This window comes from Rosa chinensis, chromosome 6, assembly GCF_002994745.2.
Source record: "Rosa chinensis cultivar Old Blush chromosome 6, RchiOBHm-V2, whole genome shotgun sequence".
Taxonomy (NCBI): Eukaryota; Viridiplantae; Streptophyta; class Magnoliopsida; order Rosales; family Rosaceae; genus Rosa; species Rosa chinensis.
The window spans coordinates 44,714,526-44,742,155 of NC_037093.1; the positions used below are offsets into that span (position 1 = coordinate 44,714,526).

Below are 27,630 nucleotides of genomic sequence, written 5' to 3' on the forward strand. Positions count from 1 at the left end.
TACTTTCACTTTTACTGTCGTTTCAGTACTTTTAGGGGGCCCTAAAATATGACTTTTTGTTCGGGTCAAAATTTGAGAAAATTTCCTTCATGGAAGTTATAGAGGACGTTAAACCGAGTACGTGCATATGTGGTACGTAAAAATCGGAGTTCGTATGTGAAAGTTATAAGCGAAAGATTAAAGTTACTGTTTACTGTTACCGTTCATGGTAACTTTCTATAAATAGCCGAGTTACTGTGGTAAGTTTCCATTTTTGGAAACCTACCGGGCTTTTCACTCTCCTCTCCCCCGACCCTTTCTTCCTCTTCGGCCGATTTCTTCTTCCTCCGAATTCTTCCTTCTCCGGCAGACCCACGATGGAATCCGGGCACCGGCAAGCTCGCCTCTTCATCCTTGTCACGCCTGTGGTGGTGTTTTGCGGTGGCTCGGCCGGTGGAGCTTGGAATTGAGCCGTGAAGTTCACTGTATCAGTTTGGGAGTCTTGTCAATTTCCGGTGATTCCGGCCTTCTCCGGCCACCAAACTGGCGTCGAAGGTTCGGTTTTTGCCAAGGATCATTTCGCCCCTATCCTTGAGCCACGATTTGCAGTGTGGAGGTTGAATCAACGATTTCAAATTCTAGGGTTCTTAGGTTTTTCTAGAAAAATTTCACCGGCCAATTTGAAGCCCTTCAAGGTAAAATTGGAACTTGTTGTAGTTATGAAAAATGTTGGGTCTGTTGTGTAGGTGCTGCTGCCAAAATTGGTGGCCGCCGGCGCGTGGGGCCCACACGCTGCCACTGTTGGTGGCTCGTGGAGGCATGTAGGGCAGTGTTTTAATTTCGGTTTTTAGCCCATTAAATTGTATATATATTGTAGAGCTTGTATGTGAAGTTTGGTGAATTTTGGAGGAGTTTGGAATTGTTTGTGAATTTTCGAAGTTCGGAGTTTGTGATTGAATTGTGGGAAATCCGGCCGTCAGATTTCCCTCGTTTTCGTTGTGGAATATGTTAAATGGGGAATTGGTGCTGTGGGAGAGAGTTGGGTTGAATTTGAGAAGTAATGGAGATAGGGATTTTCAGGTTTCGTTTAGGTTCGTAATTATTTTATCAGATTGCCGTTTACGGAAATATAATTGTGTACAGGGCAATGCCGCGAGCTACGGTTAAATGAAGAAACTCGTTTGTGTGGTCGCCCAGTAGTACTGTGAGTGGACCTTTGCTTTTAAATATGGATGCATGCAATTGTTGATTTGTCTTGATTTGATTTGGGAAATGAATTAGTGACTTAAATCATTGTTTTAATTTATCGAGCATATTAAACGGATTTAAATATTTTGTTACTATGTCAATTGGATTTTCGAATTAAAGTTGTTATGCTCGATTTTGAAATTGTGATTTATGTTACATTTCGTTGAAGTAATTGTCTGAGGTGATTTCCGGAATTAAGTATATTGCTATTCGTTGATTTGAGATTTTTGGAAAGATTTTCGAAATGGGATTTCGATGAAGTTATATCCTATTTGTTTATCGACTTTCGGTTTTGGCATTGGGAATGCCTTACTGATAATTTAATTATTCTTTTAGCGTGTGGGACACGCTGTTGACTTATGTGACTTTTTACGACAATTTCCAGGTACGGTTGGGAATCGTACCCGTGTTTTCTTTATTCACGGGACTTATGGGGAAGCCTTTTAGATTTACTGGATTTTAATGGTTTTTACCCACCATACTTGGGTCGCTATATTTTATTGCTAGCTAGCCTATTAGTACTCCTCCCTGCTTACTATGTGTTCGTGGGTGAGTAAGGGCAGAGCATGGGATGCTCTAGAGTGTGGGACACTTCGACCCGAGCCTGGGAGGCTCCCTTCTTTCGTATGGTGAAACTTCTTCCCCATATCTTATCGTTGCTTGACTAGCGGGGCTAGTTCGATTTTCACTGTAGCCAGCGGGGCTGGTCTTATCTTCTTGAGAAACGAGATTTCGGTTTTACAATGTGTACCTACATGTGCTAGAACGAGCATAATTAGCTATAATGAGCCACGCTCATTGTACCGCCGGAGGTACCGAATCTCACCAAGGGGATGACCTGCGAAGTCACGGCCAGGCGGGCTACTGCTCTAGCCCCGGACCGCCCCCAGATCACCGCTGACGCGCTGCCGTGTCAAGATAGCATCAGAAGCCCCTGACGCTGGGAATCGAAGCACATCAGTCCCACATCGGAAACAAGAAGAAGATCAACCCCTTCCTCGCCTATAAAAGGTTCTCTCCTCTCTCCTCATTAATTACGCAATTACTACTCATTTATTGTTATGCTGCGCATATACAGTGACTGACTTAGGCATCGGAGAAGTGAAGACCGCCCAACGCGGTCTCCCTCTGACGCCCTGTCTATCGTGTTGCAGTAACAGGAATCACCTAATCCTAGGAGTAGCGGTCCGCCCACCGGACCCGCGTTAAGCAAGGAATCGGCTACCGCCGGACTTGAGCATTAACACAATGTATATTTTTTCGAATGTTGTGACTAGCGAGGCTAGTCGGTTTACCGTTTTGAAATCCTTGGATTTAAAGCTAAATGTGTTTTACCATTTGTGCATGCATCAAGTTTTTAAATGAATAAATGTGGGAAAGTATGAAATCTTTTTTCTTTTGAATTGTTTATTTTGTCCACTCATGCTAACGTTTTCATCTACTTTCCCCTGGGCCTTTCGGTTTCTAATGCCCAATTTGCAGGCGAATTAGTGGAGGTCGGGCGTACATGACATTTGAGGCATAGTTGTCACTACTTCCGCAGTGTAAGATCCCTTGATCCTTTACTCTTCTTTTTATATCCCTGTGTATAGTAGTATTGCTCTGATAACCTTTGGTATTAGTATTGTTGAGTTTTGTGTTTTGTGAAAGTGGAGTTGTTGGTAATTGGGAGCAGTGTGGCTCCAGGAGTATAAGATTGGTTTGCTTGAAGTGTTTTTGTGTGTTTTATAGGTTTTTGGGTAGTCCATTTTAGGGGTGACTCTGCCGAATTTTTGGTAGAGCTATCCCTAAGGTGGGCCCCACAAGGCCACCTCGGATTTCAGGGTGAAATTCGAGGCGGGTCCTGTCATTTTTTTCCTTTCTTTCTTTCTGTTTATTTTTTTCTCCTTTTTTCCCTTTCTTTCTTTCTGTTTGAAAAAAAAAAAAGAATAAATAAAATAAAGAAAAGAGAATAAATAAAAGAAGAGAAAGGAATAAATTTATTTAAAAAAAAAAAACCGAAGGCATAATGGACATTTCGCTGGGACTTTTAGACGGCAATTACCTATTGGTCTGAAATTTTGAAGTACAGGGACTAAACGTGTGAAATTAGAAAGTCAGGGACTGAAGTGTTTTATGGTCAAAAGTTCAAGGATTAAACAGTATTTAGTTCTTATTTCATCCAAACACGACATAATTGAATGATCGTGGTCTTAAGAATCTATGTCAATGGTCGAAATTGATATGATGAAGTGTGAAGAAGAAACATGTATTACAACGTCTAGGGTTTAGAAGAAGAGACGTAAAAAAGAATATAGGCGTGATTCAATTTTTCTTCTTCTTCTAATATATAGATGTCTGTTTTGGACATTTAACATACCTATAAAATTTGATTTGAAAAATAAAATAATAGGGATGTGAATTTAAAATTTTTCTTTTATAAATCCTTCAATGGAATGTGTTCAAGTAAATCCAAAATATGTGTCTGACCCAAACTCTAGGTTACTTGACCTAGTTGTAATAGGGTTTAGAATTAGAAATATTCTAGGAGATATTCATAAATATCCGATTAATTGTACGATTATCTTTCCTTATACAACTCTGATTCTATGTCTTGTAATCCTCTATATAAAGAGATCCCAATTATCAATGAAAGCATGACTCAATTCTCTCCAAATTTCAGTTTTCCTTAAACAACTTCGTCTCTCTTTTTCAACACAATATTTCTCAACTCAATATCCTAAAAAAAAAAAAATGCAGTGAAAATTGACCAAAAATATGTTTTTGCAAAGATTTGTAAATTTTATGCTTTAGTAAAACATAGTTTGATCAATCATCGCAACAATATTTGAGTAATAAAGAAAAAATTTATTAACATGAGATAAAAGATTAGACTTGAAGTAATTTACAAAGAGATATGTCGCAAAATTTCTTGAGGTTCAAGGTTCTAGCTCTTAAGAGGAAGCAACAGTTGTGACATCTTTGCTCGATCGGTTGTACTTCATGTGGCTCTTAACAAGTTGACCAGCTGCAATAGCTGACATCAGAGATAGCTCTCCAGCAAGAACAGAACCAGCCACAACACAAGCCAACTGCCTTGCGTTTGATCCTGGTGCCTCTCTGTTAGCACCCTTCACTCCAAGCAAGTTTAAACAAGCCGACTGCGATGCAAGTTGGGTACCTCCTCCTACTGTACCAACTTCAATAGAAGGCATGGTTACAGAGACGTGAAGATCCTTTCCATCATTGATGGCTTCCATCATGGTGATGCAGTGAGAACTTTCGATGTTCTGAGCAGGGTCTTGGCCAGTTGCAAGGTAGACTGCAGAAACAATGTTACTGGCATGAGCATTGAACCCACCAAGAGCACCAGCCATGGCAGAACCAGTAAGGTTCTTGAGCATGTTAAGCTCCACCAAGGCCGCCACGTTGGTTTTCAACACCTTTGTCACTATGTCTCCCTTGATCACGGCCTCACAAACCACAGATTTGCCACGACCTTCAATCCAGTTAACAGCAGCAGGCTTTTTGTCTGAGCAGTAGTTACCAGAAATGCCAATGACATCCATGTCAGGGAAGTCATTCTGGAGGAAATCAAGAACGTTTTGAACACCTTTAGAGACCATGTTCATCCCCATAGCATCACCGGTGCTGCAGCAGAATCTCATGTACAGGTTCTTCCCAGCAACGGCACACTTGACCGTCTGAAGTCTACCGAATCGGCTTGATTTGTTGAAAACCATGGAAATGGTTTCATAATTGGCAGGGTCTTCCATGTAGAACTTCAACTCAGCAGCTCTTTTAGCAGAGTTGAATCTGACAACAGGAGCTCTGGTCATTCCATCTTTCAATAGCACACTTGAAGCTCCACCAGACAAGTTAATAGCTTTGCAACCGCGGTTGGTACTCGCCACCAAGCAACCTTCAGTGGTGGCCATGGGGACAGAGAACTCTGTTCCATCAAGCATGAGAGGCCCAGCAATCCCAACAGGAATGGTAATATACCCAACTGGCATTTCGCAACACTGACCCAAGATGGACTCGTAATCAAAGCCTTCCAAAGGCAACCCCTCCAAAGACTTGCCTGTAACTCTCTGCAAAGCCTCACGCCTAATAGAGGCTGCCCTCTTGCAGTCGCCGAGCTTTGACTCGAGTGAGTATGAAGGAATGGTTCCGGCAACCACTGCCTTTATAATCTCTTCGTCTTTTTCAGTAGGTGGTGGTGTCTCGATCATTGCCTTTTCTTCAAACACTTTTGGGGCAACTTTAGGAACAGCTTTTGGTGAAGCAATCGGAGCCATTTTGGGAATTGAACAATCAATGGCCTGGCCACAAGGGATTTTGCGAGCATCCTCCTTAAGAATAATATCTTCATCATCGTCGGCAGCCCAAATGTCATTACTGGGCTGGAGAATGAGGGACTGAACGAAATCCATGCCGAAGAAGCCAAGGAGGTAGATGAAGGATGCTACAAATGCAATGATCGCAACGATCTCGGAGAGATCTATGATATGAAGAGGAGTGTTGGTACGTATCTTCTCACGCCAGCTTGTGAGCAAGAAGTAGACGACGGAGAAAAAGAGAGTGAAGAAGACCGCATTTGTCAGGTACAGAGGCAGAGGCAAGGCGTCTGTGGCTTTGACGACATCCTTTTCATCGTCGACAAACTTGACTTTCATTTTTAAAGGCTTGCCTGACTTGGTGTTATGCTCCATCGCCGATCTCTTTCCGACTTCCATCTTATGTGTTGGATGTGGAAGATGATAGACAAGCCGCCGTGGGTCAGACGGAAGAGATCGAAGAGAGAAAAGTAAGCTTTGGAAAACTGAACAAGAAGGCTTGAATTCCCGTTCTTGTTGTTTTCTGTGTTGGTTTTGAGTTTGATATAAATGGAAGGAGGGAGGTCTATATATAGTGTTGGTTGCGGAGAGTTGTTAGGCGTGTGAGTAAGAGCTCGCGTGCGAAGTAGGAAGCTACGTACAGGGTCATCACTGAGAATGAGTAAAGAGTCAAACGAGTACGCCTATTATTGTATTCGTGGTGTTTAATTCTTTCCCGGCAATTTCTTACTCTCTTTGTCCCAGTATCTTTTCTCTTACTATATATTGCTCAACTCTGCGAATTTGTAGTCTTTATCTCCATCTTTGTTAATCAATTTTAGGGTTCTGGTATTTAAGCCAGACTATGCTCAAAATTTGACGAAAGAAAGAATAAGAAAAATGGTCAAGGTCTGTCCTCCATGATAGAACCCCTATCCTGATCGTTTTAGTGCTATTAGCCACTGTGGCCATTAATTTACTACAGTGTTTACCGGTCCATTTTCGACATGTTTTAAATTTTTAGTTTTCTACATGCACTTTACTTTCATGCAATCTTATTTTAAAAATTCCAAAAAAAAAAAAAAAAAAGAGCAACTTGCCGATGATCCAGACAATTGTGTGATCTGATCTCCTAGTTCTTCACTACTAATGCCATTCTTGGTGCACTCCCACATAAAATCGACTTGCACGAATAAAACTATGCCCTTCGGTTTTATCTTCATCTGTGGTGCGGGATGTGTCTCCCTTCTTTTATTTTATTGTATTATGAGAGTGAGGGAGGGTATTCCACAGTTTAGAGTTCGTCAATTTGTTCTTTTTTGGTTGTCGCTTTCAAAGATTTTGGTTAGATTCCCTCTTTTGTCATTCATTTTTTAGAGTAATAAAACGCAGTGTTAGGGAGGTTGTTCATGTGCTATCACTCATTTAATAAAATAAAATAAGAAATAAATATATAATCTCAAAAGGGATTTGAGGATCCTAACCTTTGAGGCCAGCCCCTACTAAAGTCTTTGCTTCCAAGGCAATTCGAATTTGAGATCGGGATATGATCATTTTTGGGTTATAATCCATAATATGGCAGCTAAATCCGAGGCGCAAACTACTATTAGTACATAAAAACCTCACTATATTTCCTACACAATGAGCTAGTTAGCACGTCCATGTGCACTAAAAAAATCAAATGAACTCGTGTAGACTTCTCAGTAGGAAAATGATTTGTGGCCTCAATTCTAAGTGTCATGCCATGTCAGCTACACAAATCACCTATTTGTCAAATCATGCCATGTAATTCTTGAGAAAAAGACAATCTTTTCCTTCCAAAATCTAATGCCTCTAAATTATTTTGGTTTTCTTCTAAAAAAATTATTTTGGTTTTTCTTTCTTTTCATTATACTCATGCTCATATTTAATCATTTAAACAACAAATTTTTTTCTTCAATCAATAATAGAAAAAATTTCTTGTAATTCAGTCAATAGATTTGTACATACATTCGATCAATTGATTTGCATAACACATGTATATGAATTTGAACTTTGTTGGATTCCTGCAAATTTTAAAAATATAATGTGAAAAATATATATTCATATGATTGTATATATGTATTATTTTGCTCATTTTTTTCTCTATCTATAGCTAGGATTTAAACGTTGTATTTGAGTTTATTTATTTTTACCTTATCGTTAGATTGTAGATGATAATTGCTGGCGGCTACTGACATGGAGTATTTTCTTAATTACCACTTAATTTGGACATATGTATTTTTCAAATTCAATTTATTAATGCTATTTTTTAGATGAAATTAATCAATATTTAGAAACAAAAGTTAATGCCTATTTCTCGACACCTAATTCAATTAATATATTAATACTATTTGGAAATCGAAAAAAATAATAGGAAATAGTTTAATTAAATGAAAAAAAAAATATTGGTCAAAGAATCTGTAGACATATATCCCTTAAATTAATACATAATTAATAGCTGATATTTTTGTTTTGTCACCTAGTTAAATTCATTAATGTCATTGATTCATCCCCTAACATCTAAAAGCACATACAAAAGGGTAAAGTTGGTGTTGCAATAGTATGATGTGGCAAAATATATTATGTGGAGTTGAAAATAAAATTTCTATTTGTTTACATGACATGACACATAGAATTTGAGGGTATAAATCTTAGGCCTCCGCCCATCATTGCCCTCCCAGTTATCACCTGTGCCACGTGGACATGCATGATCGATTCCCTTATACCAATTGAAGTTAGCATTAGAAAAATGAGAGACAAGTTTAGGGGATTGGTGGTATTTCTTCGACGGCCGGAGTTGAAAATAGAACCATTAATTACAGCAAAATATACTAATGAAACTCAAACAAATTTCCTGCTTTTATAATCACGGATCGCCTAGATAGCCAACCAAACAAGAATATATATAGTTTGAAAAGAGTGACAGAGTCAGTATTCGCCTAACTCCATTAGTCAAACATGTTTGATTGCTTCCTGATTTGCAACTTGCTAGTGTGCACTAGTAATTGCCTGAACATAATCTGAAAATCACTTTAAAAAGTCTATGGCCTCTTGTTCTTTGGGATCGATTGAGATTCGTGATTAATTGGCCAACAACCCCTGGCCTCTATAGTCTGAACTGGCTGGCGGGCGCCTATTTCCTTTACTAAGACTGAGAAATTCAATGCACTTCAATTATATGTGATAGTAGTAATACTAGTATATAACTATATATAACTCTGTGTACGTATTTCTGATTTGTTATAGTCCTCAGCACGCACTCTTACCCAGTCAACATCACAAGAAAGAAATATAAATTCTAGCTATATATGGTGCCGTAACTTCAACAATGCAAATATTTTTGACAAAGACAAAAATGTTTTGACTCCTATAATTGATCATGTATGAATGATTCTGTTGATTGTGGATGTATAGCTGGCTTCTTTTCTGAGAAAGCCCATCCTATTTGTTTCTTCATTACAAACATTGAAGAAATTAAAAATCATTTTGATCGCCACGTTATGCGCGCAAAATGCAGAAATGATTTCATTGAGGGTGCAACCTAAAACGTGCACATATGAAATGAAATTTTTTTTTTTTTTTGGTCTGGATATGAAATGAAATTTAATAATAGAATCGATCAACATTGGGTGAAGGAAGATCGATTACGTAGTAGTAGAATGCAAAATCCAAATTGATCCACCAAAATAAAATAATTTAACCGAGTCCACTGACTCAATAGTTTAAATTGTTCACGCGTCATTTGAAAACTACAAGTTGGAATTAGAAAATCCACCATATATATATAGCTAGGTCGGCATGACGGCATTGGCTACAAGCTAGAGCGGTTCTCTTTTTTTAGTCTTATAATCATATATATATATATATATATATATATATATATATACATATCCTATCCAGAGCGAGGCATCGCTTTGAAATTTCAGAGCGAGGTTAGGGTTTAGGGTCACTTTTCGGTCGCATATCCACATCTCAACCGTTCAGTTTCTAGGTACTAATGTATAGATCATCTCTGCAAAATTTCAACGAAATTGATGGTCTTTAAGGTATTCAACTCGCTTAAACCAATGGACGAACTAAATCTGTCCAACCTGAACCGTACTAGATTTAAGGCAGTTATCAATGCCTTAACGACCATCAATTTGGCTGAAATTTTGTAGAGATGATCTATACATTAGTACCTAGAAACTGAACGGTTGAGATGTGGATATGCGACCGAAAAGTGACCCTAAACCCTAACCTCGCTCTGAAATTTCAAAGCGATGCCTCGCTCTGGATAGGATCTGTATATATATATATATATATATATATATATTCCGCAGCCGCTTCTTCGTTCATCTGTTTTCGTCTGCTTTGTTATTTTTCTGCAATATATACTTCACAGAGTTCAGAGACAAAAGAAAAGAAAAGAAAAAAGAACAATGTTCTTCATTTTACCTATTCTGGGAGAAAAATTCAAAAGTACGTGTTGTTCTTCATTTTGTTTTAATCCTTTGCTTGTTTAGTTCTCTAGAGATTCTTCTTTGCAGCCTTGACGGTATGACTTTAAAAACATAAAATCAGGTTTGAATGATTCAACAGTCCAAAGCCTGGTATATATTTAATTTGATCTGATAATAACAAGAGTACTAGAGGAGAAAGAGATTACGTACCTAATATTATTTTCCCAGTTCACACTGGCCATGCCAGTTGCTCAGAATATTAACAACGTGCATGCTGAACTTATATTTCGTAACCGTGTTGGGTGCCGTTATGAAGGCTAACTAGCTAGATCACTGACAGAAGATTCAGAAAGATCTTCATTATTGCTTTAGGTTTTTTAATAGGTGAAGTAACATTATGTACGTAACATGCCAAAAAAAAAAAAAAAACATCTCAAATCATACATCAACTTTAGTCATTTCTATATTTGATCAAAAAAAAAAAAACTTTAGTCATTTCTACACTTTAGCGTACCAACTTTCATAACTATAACATTAGTATATCAAGTTTGCCATAATCTTTTATTTTGGTGTACGCCGCTAACTTTTCCGTTATCTATCCAGTTACCCAAAAAAAAAAAAAAATGACAAAGTGTAGTAGGCTCATACTTTTGAGTTTATTCATTTGACATATTGCAGGTATAAGCCTATCCTCTATACTCGAAGGTAAACAGTAGTTAATTTTACTATTCATAATTTCAATCCTTTCCATACTAGATTTACTTGCTATTTGCAGCAGAACTAGTAAAGAATTAGCAGAAGAAAAAGAAAAATTGAGAAAGTTAGAAGATTTTAGATCAATGGCTTAAAAGAGAAACTCCAGGTTAATGGGATATTATTATCTTCATAGTCCAGAAAATTTTTTATAAAGTCGAGAAAAATATTAGTGAAATTAAAGAAACTTTTGAAGAGGAACAAAAGCCTCTTGATTATTTGAGCATCGGTTAGATCCGTCTAAACTGGTATCAGAGCTTGCTGAGAAAGCTCAAAAAAATCCCTAATGGGGACAATGTCTGAATTAATTATAGAGAAGTTGAACTCTCTATTAAAATCTTCTGATGTGAAACATCAGAATCTAATAAATGAATTATCTAGATCTCAAGATCATCTAGAAAAATTACCAGATATAATCTCTAAATTAGAAAAATTAGAAAATAAACTAGATTATATCAAAGATCTTCCTAAAAGGGCAGAAGAACAGCTAATCAGTGTTAGCAGAAAAATCATAGAATAAAAAGAAATATTGGATTCTATGAAACAATTACTAAAGAATAAGAAAAGTCTTCCAGTAAAATCCAAGAAATCTAATGGATTCAAACCATTAGAGAAACCTATGAAGAATCTTGTTCCAAATATGATTTTTCCAGAATCTACAACTAGTTTGACTAGCATCAAATATGAAAAACCAAAACACTTGGTAGCAAGAGATGCTAAAATAATGAGTATCTTTGGAAAAAAGAAAGGAGTACAACTCCTAAATGCAAAAGAATTCGAATACAACAAAATAGAACAAGAGGTGAAAAAACTCTTCAATTCCAAAACTAGATTTCAAATAAATCTATAAAAGAGGAAAATTTGAACTGATGGATAGCCACCATTTCAAATTATTGGAATTTACAACTCCATCGACAGCAGGAGAAACAGATCTCTTAATCATCACTCCTCAAGAAGTTGCTAGAGCAAAAGAAAAAAATTATCAATTCATGCATATTGGAGTAGTCCAAGTTGGAATAAAAACTCTTGTCCGAGAAGGCATAAACTATTCAGTCCTATGTGTCTTACAAGACAAAAGACTAATAGATTTTGAAGCTAGTCTATTGGGAACACTTGAAGCATCTTTATGCAATCAAGTGGCATATTTCAACTGTTTCCCAAACTCCTCAACAAGCTTGAAAGATGTTGCTCACTGTTTAAGATTAAGAGTCAAGACAGATGGCATAACAATGAAAGAAAATATGCAAGAACTTGTAATAGAATACAGAATATACTATAAACTGATGAGTACCACTGTCGAACCTAAGACAAGGATATTGAATATCCCAGGTCTTACTACTGAGTTTCTCACCAGCCAAATGAATCATTCGCAACAAATACACAATGTTACTTGGAATGAAGTAACTTTTTCAATCGAATGGAAATTATCTGGTTTACAGAAACCACCAAAAAGTGCTACTGCAGCAATTTATGAAAGCAGAAAAACTGGGGATATCAGTCTAAAATTTCATGATCACAGAAAAAGTGATGTTTGTCCTGAGAACATCAGGATAAACAAAAATTTCAGAAGATGCAACAACACTATAGAAACAAGTACCAGTGGTACTAAATTAATTATAGAAGAACTAACACATCCTATTACTGAAGAAGAACTAAAGGCTGATCTAAATAGACCAGTAAATATGCTTATAGCAGAAAAGCTCTATGAACTATATGATGAAGCAGAATCTTGCAAAGACACAACACGATTAGAACAACTAATCGAAGAAATAAAGAATTTCAGAGTATGAAAGGTAAGAAAAGTCCTTCCCTATCAAGATATAGAAATGGAAGAAGGAGAAAACTCCAATTCCAAAACTTTCATCACTAGAGAAAAGGGAAAACTAAAACTCCCTATACAGAAAGCACCTATAGACAGAAAAGAAAAAAGAAACTCTCAAAGATAAGTCCCAGAAGACAATCTGCCTAGAGTACCAATTACAAATTGCGGTACATGGCTGAATTTAGACAAAGTTCTAGATAAAAGAAAAGCTATTGACCAATGGATAGATAGCCTCATGATGGTTGCTGCTCTGACCCTTGGAAAGTTTGAAGTACCAGATCTTTAAGTATATTTTGAAACTACTCTCACTGGAGTAGCCAAGAAATACTACTCTTTTAAAGAAACTGAAAGAGGAAAAGAATGATTAGAACATATCAAAAACTCGAAATCACCATATGATTTTGCAGTATCTCTGTATGACCAATTCTGTGGAGATGTCTTAAACATAAGTGAAAAGGCCAAAGAATCGGCCAAATCAAACATTTATTTTCTCAAGATTTGCAACATGCGATATTTTGAAGAGTATTTAAATGAATTTCAGGAACACTATTGTACAATAGGTGAACTAGAAAACACTGATCTAGTAAACTTGTTACACAGAAAACTTCCTAAACCATGGAGAACAGCTATGAGAGAAAGTATAGCTAAAAAATCAATTGAAAAATTTTTAGTAGGAGGAATTGCTGATAGAAATAGACAAATACTGAGAGAACAATGCAAAGCAAATATAATCACTACTAGAATTTTGGCCTTAGACATCGGCCAGAAACCGATGTTAAAAAAAAAACCATCCGATGTCTTAGTGGGTGATGTTAAAGATCATGAACAAAAAGACATCAGTCAAAAACCGATGTCCAGATCAAAAATAGACATCGAATAAGCTTATGGAACCGATGTAAAACCGTTATTATGATGACATATTAGTGTGTTTAGATATTGTTGAACCTTCATATTTTGGCATTTAATGCTTAATGAAGTATAGGTCCAATAGCAGAAGTATTCATTTTAACATTGTTACTCATATTAGAAATGATGTTTTATATAGTGTCAGACATCGGATTCTTTTCATTTTGCATGCTGTTTGTGAGGTTCACGCATATTTTCCATATATCCTACTATTTAAGATTCAATCTACATTCCTTAGTATTGTATGAACGATGTGCAATGTTATAATAAACATCGTTTCCTTTTATGAAGTGATGTCCATTTTACTATATTACATCAGGTTTTAGGTTAACAACGATGTCCATATTAATAGTAGACATCGTTTCCCAAATTGTAAATCGATGTCCATTTTGAATCTAGACATCGTTTCCCAAATTGTAAATCGCAAATTGTAAATCGATGTCCATATTGATGCTATACATCGTTTTCCAAATTGTAAATCGATGTCCATATTGATACTAGACATCGTTCCCTGTAGTTTACATCGATGTCCATTAGTTTTTTTAACATCGCTTCTTGAATATGGGGCATTGCATTAATTCAAGCAATCTGATTATACACAATCTTAAAGCATCAGCCAGTGAACATATTTTGGACATACAAACCAGGCCAAAATCGAATCAATACATCTTATTTCCTTAAGTACATCATAAATTGAGTAAAACTACAACCTTTCTTGAAACATCAAGTATCCAGATTGCTTCATAGTATATATAAGAGAAGTGCAAACAACAAAGAACGTAGTTCAAATCATCTATTTATTCACAATTGAATCTGGAACATTAATACACAACTATGGGATAACATTTGTACAGGATGTACATCAACCATAAATGTGAATTACAAAGCCCCACAATTAAGTTCACTGAGAATCAGCAACCTTCATATTGCAAAAAGAAAAAGTGTTTTACTCGTGCCAAGTAAGATTTGAGAACTTCAAAAACAAACCTAGGGATCAACAATCCAGCCATGATATAGGGGAATGTCTAATAGATCCAATACTGGAAATTTTGGAGTAAACTCAAAATCACTTATCCTACAAGCATTAAGTAATTTGAATGAAATGTCACAAAATATATCATCATAATAAACTATGGGTGAAGATCACAATTAAAAGTAAATATAGTGTTGTTTACTTGTTTTAGTTTCTGTATGTTATTGCCTTATGACAGCAGCCTCCTTATTGTATCAAAGAACCACCCTGTACCATATTACTAATGCACAAAATTTTACATCTCCCAGTAGTTGTTAATTGATTGATAAGAAAAAAAAATCCATATACACAGCCCTTCCATTCCGAGATGTGCTCTAGAACTATTGTCACCAGGGGTTTGATGTAGCTTTTGCTGACCTGCTGAAGGGATTTAGGTGTGCAGGTAATTTTTCTTTTCGTAATGCACTATAAATAAATGCAGAATCACGAATCAACATAAAGAATTACCTGTTGAAACTCTTCATGGTTCAAAAGAATTTTTGATTGTTTCCAATCACTATGAGGTGCAATTGGTATCCCTCCTGACAGTGCAATAAGATATCCAACTTCAAGACATGGCAGAGGAAACTATCAAAAAGGTTACCATCATAAATAAAACTTTAAAAACACTGAAAAATAAACGTTTACTATAATGAAGAACTACATAGGGTAAGGATTTAAAATGAACAGGTCTAGGTATTGGGGATCAGAATAATCAAATAATAACCAGTTAATAGCAAGAGACCAATTGTATAACTGAACAAAAAATAAAAAATTTACATAGTAGAGTAGAAACTTTATTGAATAGATTGGTATTAATGCTTATCATGGATCTCACCAGTATAACAATCATAAAAAAAAATTCGATGTCAATAAATTACACCAAATAAAAAGCTTTACTTGCCAAAGTACCTGAGAGAGACTAACCCAAATTTCTCTCTCTTTGGTCACCCAAACAACATATGGTTCCTGCAAAAGCGAATTGAGCTGCTGAAACAAACAAGAAAACAAAAGCCCCAAATTGAAAACCCTAAATCGTGAACTCACTGGGTAAGGACGGAGAGAATCGTCGATCAGACGGTGAAGCTTCGACAGATTTGAATCGATGGACATTTTGAATCAAAGTTTCAACTTCGAAAACTAAGAGTCTGAGATTTCAAAGATGACGAAACGGTGCGTTTAGGCTCAAGGTCAGGGATGCTTTCTGATTCTATATCTTCGAATGCTTCCCCTCCAGCTGCTCCGTGGTCGGACTTGATCAGAATCTGGCCGCTTCGCTAGCGGTCTCTCTGGTATGTGGATCATGGTGGATTGAGCGAAGGATTGTTCCCCTTCTTTCAATCTTTTGAGATCTGAGAGAGAGAGAGAGGGAGCGAGCTTGCAGGCAGAGGTGATGGTGCTGGCGAGAGGGAGGAGGCCGTTAATCAGGGAGAGACAGTAGAGGGAGGCGGTGGTGGTCATGCATGGAAAGATAGCGGAAGAGGAAGGAGGAGAGAGCCAGGGTTTCGAGGAAGAGAGAGTGTGTAAAAATTGGGAGATAAAAGTGAGTGAGATAGAAGTGGGAAATCTGACAAAGTGTAGGTGGAATGGAAATTTTGTTGCCCGCCTCTCAAAATTTTTAACTTAATCTTTTCCGCGTTTTTTTAAATTTCAGAATCAAATTGTAGACATCGGTCAACAGTAATAAACGATGTCAATTATATGCATATAAATCGGAATTTGAAGAATCGATGTTAATGACATTTTTTTACATCGCGTGAATTCTTCACCAATGTAATTGGCATGATGTCTAAGAGCAAAATTCTAGTAGTGGTGCTTAAGGTTTTGATCTAACGACCGGGGGTCGGAAGATTTGAGAGTCACAAGTGGTGATTTCTCCTTTTGATTTGATTTAACATTTTGGGTCTTGTGTGACTTGCTTAATGTTTTGAATCTGACGACCAGGGAGGTCAGATGATTCGGAGGTCATGGGGTGACATCTTCTTTTGAGAGTCGTGTAACTTTGGTCCTGAGTGACAGCTTTGAAATGTTTTGATCTGACGACCGGGGAGGTCTGAGGATTCGGGGTTGCTGGGAGTGACCTCAAGCAAATATATCGGGACTTCACGACTTTGGCCGGGTTTGTGGATACGATCAGTTAGAGCTCTAGTCTGTTGCCATTTTACATCATGGGAGGTAGCGGGGAGCTATTTGATGCTCATGAGTACGTGTTTTTTTTAAAAGGGAGTGTCGGGGATTCTTTCTTTTAAATGTCCGGGATGGACTTATGTATAATATTTAAATTGTCAGAGTTTCAATTTATATGATTTCATCACGGTGTGACTTTTATTGTGATTTTGGGAAATGCATATTGAATTGTCAGAGTTTCAATTAATATGGTTTTTATCACGGGGTGATTTGTGTTGTTCTCTTTTGGAAAAAGAATGTGTTGTTTTGGGGAAAACAGAGTGTGTGTGTTTTTGAGTTACTCATAGGGCTTGCAAAAGCTTACCGGATTTGTTGTGTGGCAACCCGGTGCACCATTCAAAGGGTGTAGGGGTTAATCCTGCAGGTCAAGGAAATCGTGGCTGAATCTGAAGTAGCGTGCTAGCAGCTTTACTGTAGGAAGTCATTTTTGTGACCTTACTGTTATTAAGACTTTCGCTTGTAGTGAGCTCTGAGGAGCATTTACTTATTATCATGTTGTGACAATTTAATTCGTAAGCTTGTATAATACATAACTCTATGGAGAGCGATTATATATCAACTTTGAGGGTTCAGGGCATCAGTATGTACTTGGTTTAAAGGGAAAATGTTTCCAAGTATTTTGTATTGATGGCTGAACTATCACTCATGTATAATTATGGGATTATATATTGATTTTTATTTGTGTTAAAAATCAGGGGCGTGACATCCTATATTTTGTGAAGGAGTCGAAAAAGACTTATCACAAACAATGCTTCATACCTGAAGCAAGAAGAAAAACAAAGAATGGTGCCATAAGCCAATTAGTAGAACAAGCATACGAAGAGTATTTTTTGTGAAAAGAAGGGTTCAGAAGTTTTACATCATAAAACCACTGAAACTATTGTTCTATCTTCTCCAAAAATAAAGGAAGAAAAGATATGAGAAAATATAGTACTAGTCGAACTAGAAAACAATCCAGAAGAAGAATGTAAACCTTTCGTACCACAAGAACAACCTCAAGATGAGCTTCAACAATCAAAAGTAATCTCTACTAGTAAATACGGCAACTATATAGAGATTGGATTAAAATTCCTTGATCACAAAAAATATCATCTATATGCATTCGTAGGTAATGGGTCAAGATTCACAGTTGCAAAAAAAATTGCAATTCTAGAAGAACTCTAGAAAGGAGATAATAAAAGAATAGCTACTGGTGTTCAGTTTGATGGAAGCTAGTTTACCATGAACAAGATAGCTAGAGATGTTCACATCACCATCGGTGGAGGAACATTTATCATCAACACTCTTTGGCAAGCAGAAGGCCAAGTAGCAGACTTCTTGTTGGGAAATGATTTCATTCTCCAACAGAGATTTGTTCAAGATGACGAAGCTATAAGCTTCAGAAAAGGAGATATAATGTTTTGGGCAGATAGACTTACCCAAGCAAAAAGTATAGTATGTCCAAACTTTACTACTCAATATCAGAGATCGCAACAAAATAGTGGTGATTATAAGCCCAGATTTGAACCTGTGCTACAATACAAACAACAACAAGAATTGCTTATTGAAGAATCTTCAGATGAAGAAAAGGAAGAAACTAGTGAAGATGAAGAAGCTAGTTTTATACATGAACATAACCTCAAGCACTTTCAAAATAAGCTTGAAACCCAGAAAATCCCTACGCTTGAAAAAATCAAGAAAATGCTTGAACAGAACATAGATGTCGACCCTCAGAAATTTTGGAAAAAGACCCAGTGGTCTGTGAATTAAGATTACATGATATACATGTTATATGTCATGCTAAATCCATTCCTCAGTACAAAGAGGAAGATAAAAAGAATTCAGAAAAGATATAGAAGATCTCCTGAAAAAGAGATTAATTCGACCATCTACTAGCACTACAAAAAAGAATTCATTTAGCTTCACCAGTTAGCGTCGGCGTTAGAATGCCGTCGCCATTGATCAAAAATTTGCTACGGCAAATGCCGCGTCGCAAAGAGAAAAATTATTTGCCACGGCAAGGCGTCGCCGTCGCATAAATGTGCCTTCAATTGCTACGGCATATTTTTTCCGTCGCTAAATTTCTCTACTTTTAACTACGGCAGAATGTGCCGTCGTGTATTTTCCTTTTATACATTTTTTTTGGTTTTTTTTTTTTTTGACTTTTGGGTGAATATAGGTGCCAAAATTAAACATGTCAGCAAAAACTTTGGGTTCATGAACATTGTTCTTGTTCCCGCTCCCTCCATCTGCTATTTCCTGCTCCCTCCATCTGCTATTTCCCGCTCCCTCCATCCAGTCCCGACAACGAAGTCAACCATAGCAATCTGCGAAGTCGACATCTGCTAGTTCAGCTCCACCTCCTTCTTATTTTTCTTCTTCCTCCCAAAACCCCAAACTTCACTCCCCTTCGTTCATTCAACAACAACAACAACAAAACCCTTATTTTTGTAAACCCTAAATCAAGCTTCCGAATTAGAGCTTCCGCCGCCAGCGATAATAGCCAACCGCCGTGGTGGGCGAACCTGTTGCCCGCCCAAGCTTTGGGATCCGATAAAGTTCTCAGATTGATCTCCGGTGCCACCGCTTGCCCCATTGGCCAGTACGTGTCGGAACCCGTCACTTTTCTTCATTCTCTCGACCCCAGAGTCAAATTGGTATGCTCTATTTTGATGGGTAATGCTTGGTTTTTGATTCTATTTGGTGGGTTTGGTCTAATTTTGGTTTTGCAGGTTTTTGACTGTTTAAGTTTTGGTGATAGAATTTGGTTTGTGGGTTTTGGGTATTGTCAGTTTGTTCTTCACGATAGAGTTTCACATTTTATGAGTTTGATCTGCTTATGATAAGAAAGTACTATGTGTATGTGTTAAGGAACTTATGAATTACGATGAATTCATGAACCATGACAAAAAGTAATGCAGGAGTCGCAAGAAAGAGTTATATTAAAAGAGAAGACGCAATTGAGTAAACCATATATAGATTTGTGGTTTTCTAACAACAAGCTTCCTATGAATAATTGAATATGAAGTCAATACTGTCAATTAGTCAATGACAGAAAGGAATAAGGATTTGAACTTTTGAAGACGGTGGTTATGATTAACATATACAAACTGGAAGAAAACAAAGATCTTGATACTCAAAATTAATTCCTTAATTTCCATTCTTCCATTGAAAGACAAAAGAAACATTATGTGCAATTGCTTCTTATCTTCACTGAGAAAAGTAGGTTCTTCGTCTTCCTTTATACGTATGGTTACTCTTAATATATACGATTATTTTCTTGAATATTATTGGTTAATGCAAATATGTAATATTTGTAGGCTCCAGTGCTTCAGAACATAAATGACAGCAGGTTGAATTCAATTTGTATTGTTCAAGAGGGGAAGCCACTTGGGAAGCTGCTTTTTATCACTCAAGGTACCGCAGTGACCTACTCCGATCTAATGGTGAAGAACTCTTGAATTGGGCAACAATTCTCCCATCTCGACAAGGACCGTATAGTTTTCACATTTGCCTTTTGTACTCAAACCTACTGATGGCCTGATGGGCATTTAGAATTGGTAAGGTAACTCTTGTAATAGGGTACAACTTGGGTCTTATGAACTTTACATGTTTTTAGAAAGAAATTAAATGAAAGAATGTATTCTTTTCATGTTCTGGTGAAGCAAATAGAGAGTTGCTGAATATATAAAGGCTTCCTTAGTATCCTAGTTGTAGTTTAAGTGGTGAACTTGGAGAAGTTTAGTGACATCTTATTAGCATGTTGCAAGTGCCCCCTAAAATTTGAGATGATAGAGTGGAACCGGTTCCGTCTTATACACTTCAGATCACCAAAGATAAGTTATTTATTGAATTTGCTGACTCGCAGACCGTGTGGTCCTTCTCTGTTTAACTATAAAGTAACTTATTTCAAGGTAAAAACATCATTCTAAAGTAATTGTCAGTCGAGCAAAAAATAGTTATTGAAAATTTACTATCAATCTATTGATAATGATAAGGTTATGCATGCTGGAGAATTATCTGTTCTTAAATGCCTATTTGTTGTGACATCTCCCTTTTGGTAAACTTGCTTGACAAGCATTGTATTGAAACTGTACACATCTTTACTTCCTGTATATTCTGCTCATGCAGGGTATCACTCTCTATGCATCTGTTGCTGCAACTCTTGGACTAAAATATTGCTCGAGTTTGCTTGAGAACTGATCTCAAAGGTAAGCGATCCATATTGGTTAAGTTTGAAAATTTTACTTTTTTGTTGTTGTTGTGAATTTATTTAATTTGCTGGCATTTTGTTTTGGTTTTGAATAAGGAGTAGTTTAGAGAGAAGCACAGAAACATTGCCTCAACAAATCAGTCTCTGCTGTAAGTGAATCTCATTTCCTAGATCTGCATAAATATGTCAAGTTGTTAGTCAATTTATGATTCATAAATTGGAACTTATGCATATATCAGGATTACCCAAGCAATTAAAGTTGTTAGTCAATTAATATCATTTGAGTCCATTACAACTTTTTTGTTTTGTTCCTGCACTCCAGACCTCAAGATTTGAGCTTTTGTCTTGTTCAGTTTTGATTACAATTGATTAAAACCTCATGATAAATCCCAAAAGCCACCGCTGCATGACAAAGTTTCATTGATGCAAACAAGAGTCCAGAAGATTTTGACAAGAAGCCATTATATTTGGCTAGTGCATGATTCCATTTCTTATCTTCTAAGTGCTAACACCACCACCACAAGTAGCCAAAAGTTTTATTTTTAATTATCTCTTAGCAAAATAAAAGCTCTCAATTGCTTTTAACTTCACCCATGGCAGCAACGAAGACATGTATAACTTCAAAAAATGAAAACAAAAAGTCTAGAATTATGAGATTGATAAGTAGTTCATTTCATATCTAATTGTATCTAGTCACAAACTCGTACTGCATCATATCTAATTATCTTGTTAGTTCAATTTTGTTAGTTTGGAATGAAGAAAGTGATGGAATTGGACTGGTTTGAAATACTTGCTTGCTATACTCATCTGACTAGTTAATCAAATGCTTAATCTAAAGATTGTCTGATTATGTATATTCCAAGTTTGAGAACATATTTTTTTCTTGTCTGGACATTATTCCACTATGTTAAAAGAAAAACCTTAGTTATGACTCTTTAGTATATCTTGATGTTTTTGATTTTGATGAAGAGACTAAACCAATATATTCCAACTTGATTTTATGCCTCTACTTTGTCTTAATACTGCTTTCTTCATGAACCTCTGCATTATTTTTGGCACTTTGGCCAGCAGCTGAAATAGATACCCATGCAATTACCCAACTTAATGTCATTCTGCTACTAAATAATCAAACATTTTAATGATTTAAGTTGCTTTTAACACAACCCCACACAACCTACCATGCATGCCTATAATTAAAGCGCGCGCGCACACACACACACACACACACACACACACAACACACACATATATATATATATATATATATATTCATATAATTCGATTTGATTTTTCCATACATATGACTTTGCCTGAATTATTCTTTTTGTTTTTGGTTACAGGTTCTTTGCATTATAATCTCGTTGTTCGATCTGTGTCATTTGTCTTCCTCTTATCAGAAGCTCTATCTATTGGTTTTGATTCCAAGTAAGGCTCCTCTTTTTGTTATATTGTTTTTAATGATAATATTTGGTTGTAAATGTAGTGGAAAGTTATGCCCTTGATCTTCGTCTGTTGCATTTTGTTTTAATTGGTATGTTGGGTTTCTGATATAAAATCTATGACAGGAATTCTATAATTCTTATTATTATTTTTATTACTCAATGTCTTCTCCAAAGTAATGAAGCTCCCTTATCCTGCATGTGTTTTATGACTTTGCATATATCTGTGCACATTAGATTAATTAGATGTTAATCTAATATACATATTGTATCATGTGTGTTCTCTAATTAAAGATTTAGTTTTGTTTATTTCTGCTTGATGTGATGTTGTTCATTCAATGTAGAGATTTATTGTTAGTATAGTTGGTATATATTTTCATACTTAGCTATTTGTGTTACTGTATTTCTAGCTGACATAGATATTGATAAGGGAAAAAATGGACAAGTCATGGATTGATTGGGCAGATTGGTGTTCTAAGCCATATCGTGCGAAGTTAGAAGATTTCTTGAACTTTGCATATGTCAATAGGGATCCGAGTTCAAGGATTTACTGTCCTTGTAGAAAATGTGAAAACCGAAAATTCTTTGAAAAAGTAATTGTGCGACAGCATCTTCATGGTAATGGGTTTTGGAAGAAGTATAAGATCTGGGATAAGCATGGTGAGTCCAGGGATGGTGCTGATTCATTGCATAGAGATGAGATGTTTATGGGGTCAGATGATTATATGGAAGAGGATATGGTTAGACTAGTCCCAAGAAGCTATAGGAACAGCAAATGTTGTTAGACCACATGATGAGAGTGGTGGAGAAAGTTCAAATCCACTTGTTGGGCCAAACGAGTCTACTAAGCAGTTCCTAAAGTTGATGAAATCTGCAAACCTTCCATTATATCCTGGTTCTAAGAAACATACAACATTGTCATTCATTGTCAGACTCCTACAGGTGAAAGTGTTAAATGGTTGGACTGACAAATCTTTCAAAGACTTGCTTGACATATGTAACGAGTCTATGCCAGAAGGTGTAAACCTTCCTAATTCTTATTATCAAGCTCAGAAGTTAACTGAAGATTTAGGGTTCACGTATAACACAGTGGATGCTTGCCCTAATAGCTGTATGCTTTTCAGAAATGAAGACATAAATCTTGATCAATGTTTGATATGTAAGGCATCTCGATGGAAAGAAGATGGTTGCAGTTTAGTTTCTGATTTGGGACCTGGGAAACGGAAGGCAGCAAAACAAGCAAGATATTTTCCTTTGAAACCAAGGTTGCAGAGGTTGTTTATGTCCTCTAAAATTGCAACGCTTATGAGATGGCATGCCGAGAAACGAACTGATGATGGTGTGTTTAGGCATCCTGCAGACTCTCTCGCTTGGAAGGATTTTGACAAGAAACATCCAAGTTTCTCCGGAGATATTCGCAATGTAAGGCTTGGGTTGGCCTCAGATGGATTTAATCCATTCCGGACTATGAACATAGTTCATAGTACTTGGCCTGTCATACTAGTTCCGTACAACTTACCGCCAATGATGTTGATGAAGCAACCTTTTATCTATCTTTCTGTGCTTATTGATGGCCCAAAAGGACCTGGTGATAAGATCGATGTTTACTTGCAGCCACTCATTGAAGAGTTGAAGGAATTGTGGGATGAGGGCATAGAAACTTTTGACGCATCAAGCAATCAAATGTTTCAAATGCATGCTGCCTTACTTTGGACGATTAATGATTTTCCTGCCTATGCTAATCTATCAGGGTGGAATACAAAAGGTGAATATGCATGCCCTTCTTGCAACTCTGAAACTGCTTCTATATGGTTGCCAAACGGTAAAAAGTTCTCATATGGTAGCAGCCGGCGGTTTTTACCTTATGATCACAAGTATCGGAAGGATCCCAGATCTTTCAATGGCTTACGAGAATATAGACGATCTCCTACAACATTATCTGGAGTAGATCTTCTCACCCAGCTTCAATCAAATGGTATCCTTACAGAGTATAGAAGAGAAGATTTGCAGACAAGGCAAATGATGGGGCTAGAGAAACCTGAGAAAGATCCTTTAAAGAAAAGGAAGCACAATTGGAAGAAAAAAAGTATATTTTTTGAGCTTCCTTATTGGAAGGATAATCTGATCCGTCACAACCTTGATGTCATGCATATAGAGAAGAATGTGTGTGACAATGTTCTTGAGACCATACTAGGAGTTGCTGGAAAATCAAAGGACAATATCAGTTCTCGACGTGATCTTGAGCTTATGGGAATTAGAGAGCAGTACCATGTGAAGAGGAGGGAGTCCGGTTCAGAATACTTTGATCCTGCAGATTTTGAGATGAATAATGATGGGAAAGATAAGTTCCTCATAGCCTTATCAGAAACAAGAATGCCGGATGGTTCTGCTTCTCATATTGCACGGCGGGTACGTTTGAAAGATCGAAGTATCAGCGGTCTTAAAAGTCATGACAATCATATTCTTTTACAGCAATTGATTCCATTATCTATACGAAGTTCTTTACCGAAGAAAGTGGTCGAAGGGCTGATTGATCTGGGCAAGTTTTTCAAAGTATTGTGCTCCAAACTAAATTGTGCAGCAGATTTGGAAGAGGCACGTTCTCGGATAGTGGTGACCCTTTGTGATCTTGAGAAGATATTTCCACCATCATTTTTTGATGTGATGGAGCATTTACCTATCCATCTAGTCCAAGAAGCATTAATTGCTGGTGCTGTGCAGTTTCGGTGGATGTACCCCATTGAGAGGTATCTGTTGACTCTAAAGGAATATGTACGTAACAGAGCTTGTCCAGAAGCATCAATAGCTAAAGGTTATCTAATGGAAGAATGCATGAATTTCTGTACCCAATATCTTAAAGATGTGGAGAGTAAGTCAAACAGACCATTAAGGAGAAAGAATCGTGATGACCCTGAGAAGGGAAATTGTGTTCTCAGTGAAGTTACGCGCATACAAATTCATCGATGGGTCTTGTTTCATACAAGGGCAGTCACGCCATTTCTCAAATATGTAATGAAAATAACTCTGCATATTTCTTTAAAAAATTATGTATATATGATTATATGTTTTCTGGTCGGAAGGAACATGTTGATTCTTCTTCAGGGATTGTAAAGTATGACACATCGGATTTTTACTGTGCAGAGAACATCTTACTGCCATTAAACAACAATTTCCGGATGCAGATGACCATTATGTTCAACGTGTTCATTTTGATGAGTTTGCGAACTGGTTTAAGGATCATGTGAGTTGTTAGGTGTTTTCGTGTACATTATGTTCAGTGGTACTTTTGTAAAGGTTTGCTTTAATTTATTTGTTCCTCACAGGTTATAACTCTGCAAAACACAAGTGATATCTTGTTATCAGAAGAAATTATTGCCTTGTCTAGTCCTCCTAGTCCTTCAGCAACTAAGGTGAATTCATATACATCTAATGGGTATTTCTTCCGTGTGAAAAGTGTTGATAACAAGAGATCAAGATAAAACAGTGGTGTAGCTTTACAAGCAGATACCATGAGTGTCGGCAATAAGAAAGATAAGAATCCACGTGTAGATGTTTTACCATATTATGGGAGATTAACAGAGATTATCAAAGTCACCTACTCTGTTGATATCAAATATGTGTTGTTCAGGTGTGATTGGGTACATCCTGTGGCAGGGATTAAATTAGATCCTTTTAACTTCACTTTAGTTAACTTCAATCGATTGTTGTATCGAAATGATCGGGTTGGGGATGAACCATTCATCTTAGCATCTCAAGCACAGCAGGTGTGGTATGCTCCAGATCCTTCAGGACAAGGTTGGCTAAATGTCGTCGAAATGGAGTCAAAAAACTTCTCTCATGTGCAAACTGACAATACTGAAGAAAATGATAGCTCAGGGGAGTTAATGGATGGTGTTGAAATGGATGAATAAGGCGATTACAATAGAGATGTTATGACTAGTGCATATTGGCCTTAATGTGTACTTTAGTATTCTTCCTGGAACTTTTTGATAAGGATAATGATTCATGTTTGAAGTCAAATATTTGTAAGGGTGTCATCATTTTGAGTTTCTAGTTAATATCTCAGTTCCCTTTCCCTTTCATGAACTTTGTTATTTTATTTAGTATGGAAGGTTTGAGTTTTTAGTTTGTACCTCACCAACACCAAATTTAATTGAGTTTGCCTTCTTATTGCAGGTGACCATGAAGAAAAGGAAGGTTGGGAGACCACGCACTATGTCTGAGTTTTTGACTTCAAGTGGATCTAATTCTTCAAACAGCAATGGTTCCTCATCGCAGTCATCCTATAGGTCTACTAATCCACCTCCTACACCCCCACCGCCTCCACCCCCACTGCCTCCACCCCCACCGCCTCCTTCTGCACCTTCTCCTCCAATATTACCTCTTCCATCTCTAGGTATTACTTCGCTTAACAAGTTTTTTTGTTTGTTTGTTTGTTTTTTTAGTTTATTTTTACATCCTAATTCACTTATCACTAGTTCCTACATCAGCACTATTGATATGTTTTTCAATGATGGAATTTAATGTTTCTTGCAACTTTGGTAGAAGCTGAAGTACAATCTGCTACCTTTATTACTAGAGGTCACAATAAAGGTATCCCAGAGTGGAATACTGGAGTTAAAATCAAGATTATGTTTGATTCTAACTTCCAACCTGTTGGAGAAAGAGCTACACAGCTAAAGTCACAATTGGGGCAAATTGTACGCGATGGCCAGAGGATTCCACTAACATTACTTGACTAGAAGGCTGTTGGACCTGATGTGAAAGAGGGAATATGGAAAGAGGTTCAGGTAAACATGTTACTACGTGTGTTATTTGAAAAATAGTAGGAAATTTCTTAATTATCTGTGCTTATTTAGTTAATGATGATTAGAAGTTATTGATAAATCTCCTTTATGTAATTTGTAGCAAAATTTGCTTGATGTTCCAGAAGGATATAAACATGTGTGTCTTCGATGTTGCAATACACTGTGGAAGGATCACAAGAGCAAAACCAAAGTCAACTACTTTCAGAAAAACAGAGATAATCCAAATCTAAGTTCTCTAGTTCCTCCACATATTGTAGCAGAGCAGTGGAGTGAGCTCATTGCTTATTGGAGTAGTGAAGATGCAAAGGTAGAAATGCTGAAACATTCATAATCAGATTGTGCTAAAAAGATTGACACTAGCATGATGATTTTGGAATTGATTTTGTAGCTGATAGCAACACGAAATTCTATCAATCGGGAGCAGCGTGGACCAGTTCATAGTACTGGTCGAAAACATTTCGCCCAGCTGCGATATGAGGTATTGTTTCTAACATTATTGGTCAGAAATGCATGGAGGCACCAA

General features: G+C 36.9%; 3 protein-coding genes across 3 annotated transcripts; 2 read left to right on the plus strand and 1 right to left on the minus strand.

Moving 5' to 3' along the window:
* Window positions 1-4,053: 4,053 nt before the first annotated feature.
* LOC112172112 (3-hydroxy-3-methylglutaryl-coenzyme A reductase 1) lies at window positions 4,054-6,096 on the minus strand. The gene has a single exon (XM_024309300.2). It carries the CDS (start codon window positions 5,943-5,945, stop codon window positions 4,161-4,163), a length of 1,785 nt encoding a protein of 594 aa, XP_024165068.1. The 5' UTR covers window positions 5,946-6,096; the 3' UTR covers window positions 4,054-4,160.
* Window positions 6,097-22,736: 16,640 nt separating this feature from the next.
* On the plus strand, window positions 22,737-25,172 carry LOC121050025. The gene is made up of 3 exons (XM_040508559.1): window positions 22,737-23,039; window positions 23,242-25,046; window positions 25,160-25,172. Exons 1-3 carry the CDS (start codon window positions 22,737-22,739, stop codon window positions 25,170-25,172), a joined length of 2,121 nt encoding a protein of 706 aa, XP_040364493.1.
* Window positions 25,173-25,175: 3 nt separating this feature from the next.
* LOC121050026 lies at window positions 25,176-26,588 on the plus strand. The gene is made up of 5 exons (XM_040508560.1): window positions 25,176-25,308; window positions 25,441-25,540; window positions 25,623-25,709; window positions 26,476-26,536; window positions 26,578-26,588. Exons 1-5 carry the CDS (start codon window positions 25,205-25,207, stop codon window positions 26,586-26,588), a joined length of 363 nt encoding a protein of 120 aa, XP_040364494.1. The 5' UTR covers window positions 25,176-25,204.
* The last annotated feature ends 1,042 nt before the right edge of the window (window positions 26,589-27,630 follow it).

Excerpts from the sequence above, each read along its gene's own strand:
- LOC112172112 (XM_024309300.2), bottom strand. The coding sequence starts at position 5,945 with ATGGAAGTCGGAAAGAGATCGGCGATGGAGCATAACACCAAGTCAGGC.
- LOC121050025 (XM_040508559.1), top strand. The coding sequence starts at position 22,737 with ATGGACAAGTCATGGATTGATTGGGCAGATTGGTGTTCTAAGCCATAT. Across the intron at positions 23,040-23,241 it reads ATTATATGGAAGAGGATATG|GTGAAAGTGTTAAATGGTTG; the intron begins GTTAGACTAGTC and ends AGACTCCTACAG.
- LOC121050026 (XM_040508560.1), top strand. The coding sequence starts at position 25,205 with ATGACCCTGAGAAGGGAAATTGTGTTCTCAGTGAAGTTACGCGCATAC. Across the intron at positions 25,309-25,440 it reads TCACGCCATTTCTCAAATAT|AGAACATCTTACTGCCATTA; the intron begins GTAATGAAAATA and ends TTTACTGTGCAG. Across the intron at positions 25,710-26,475 it reads CTAGTCCTTCAGCAACTAAG|GTGACCATGAAGAAAAGGAA; the intron begins GTGAATTCATAT and ends TTCTTATTGCAG.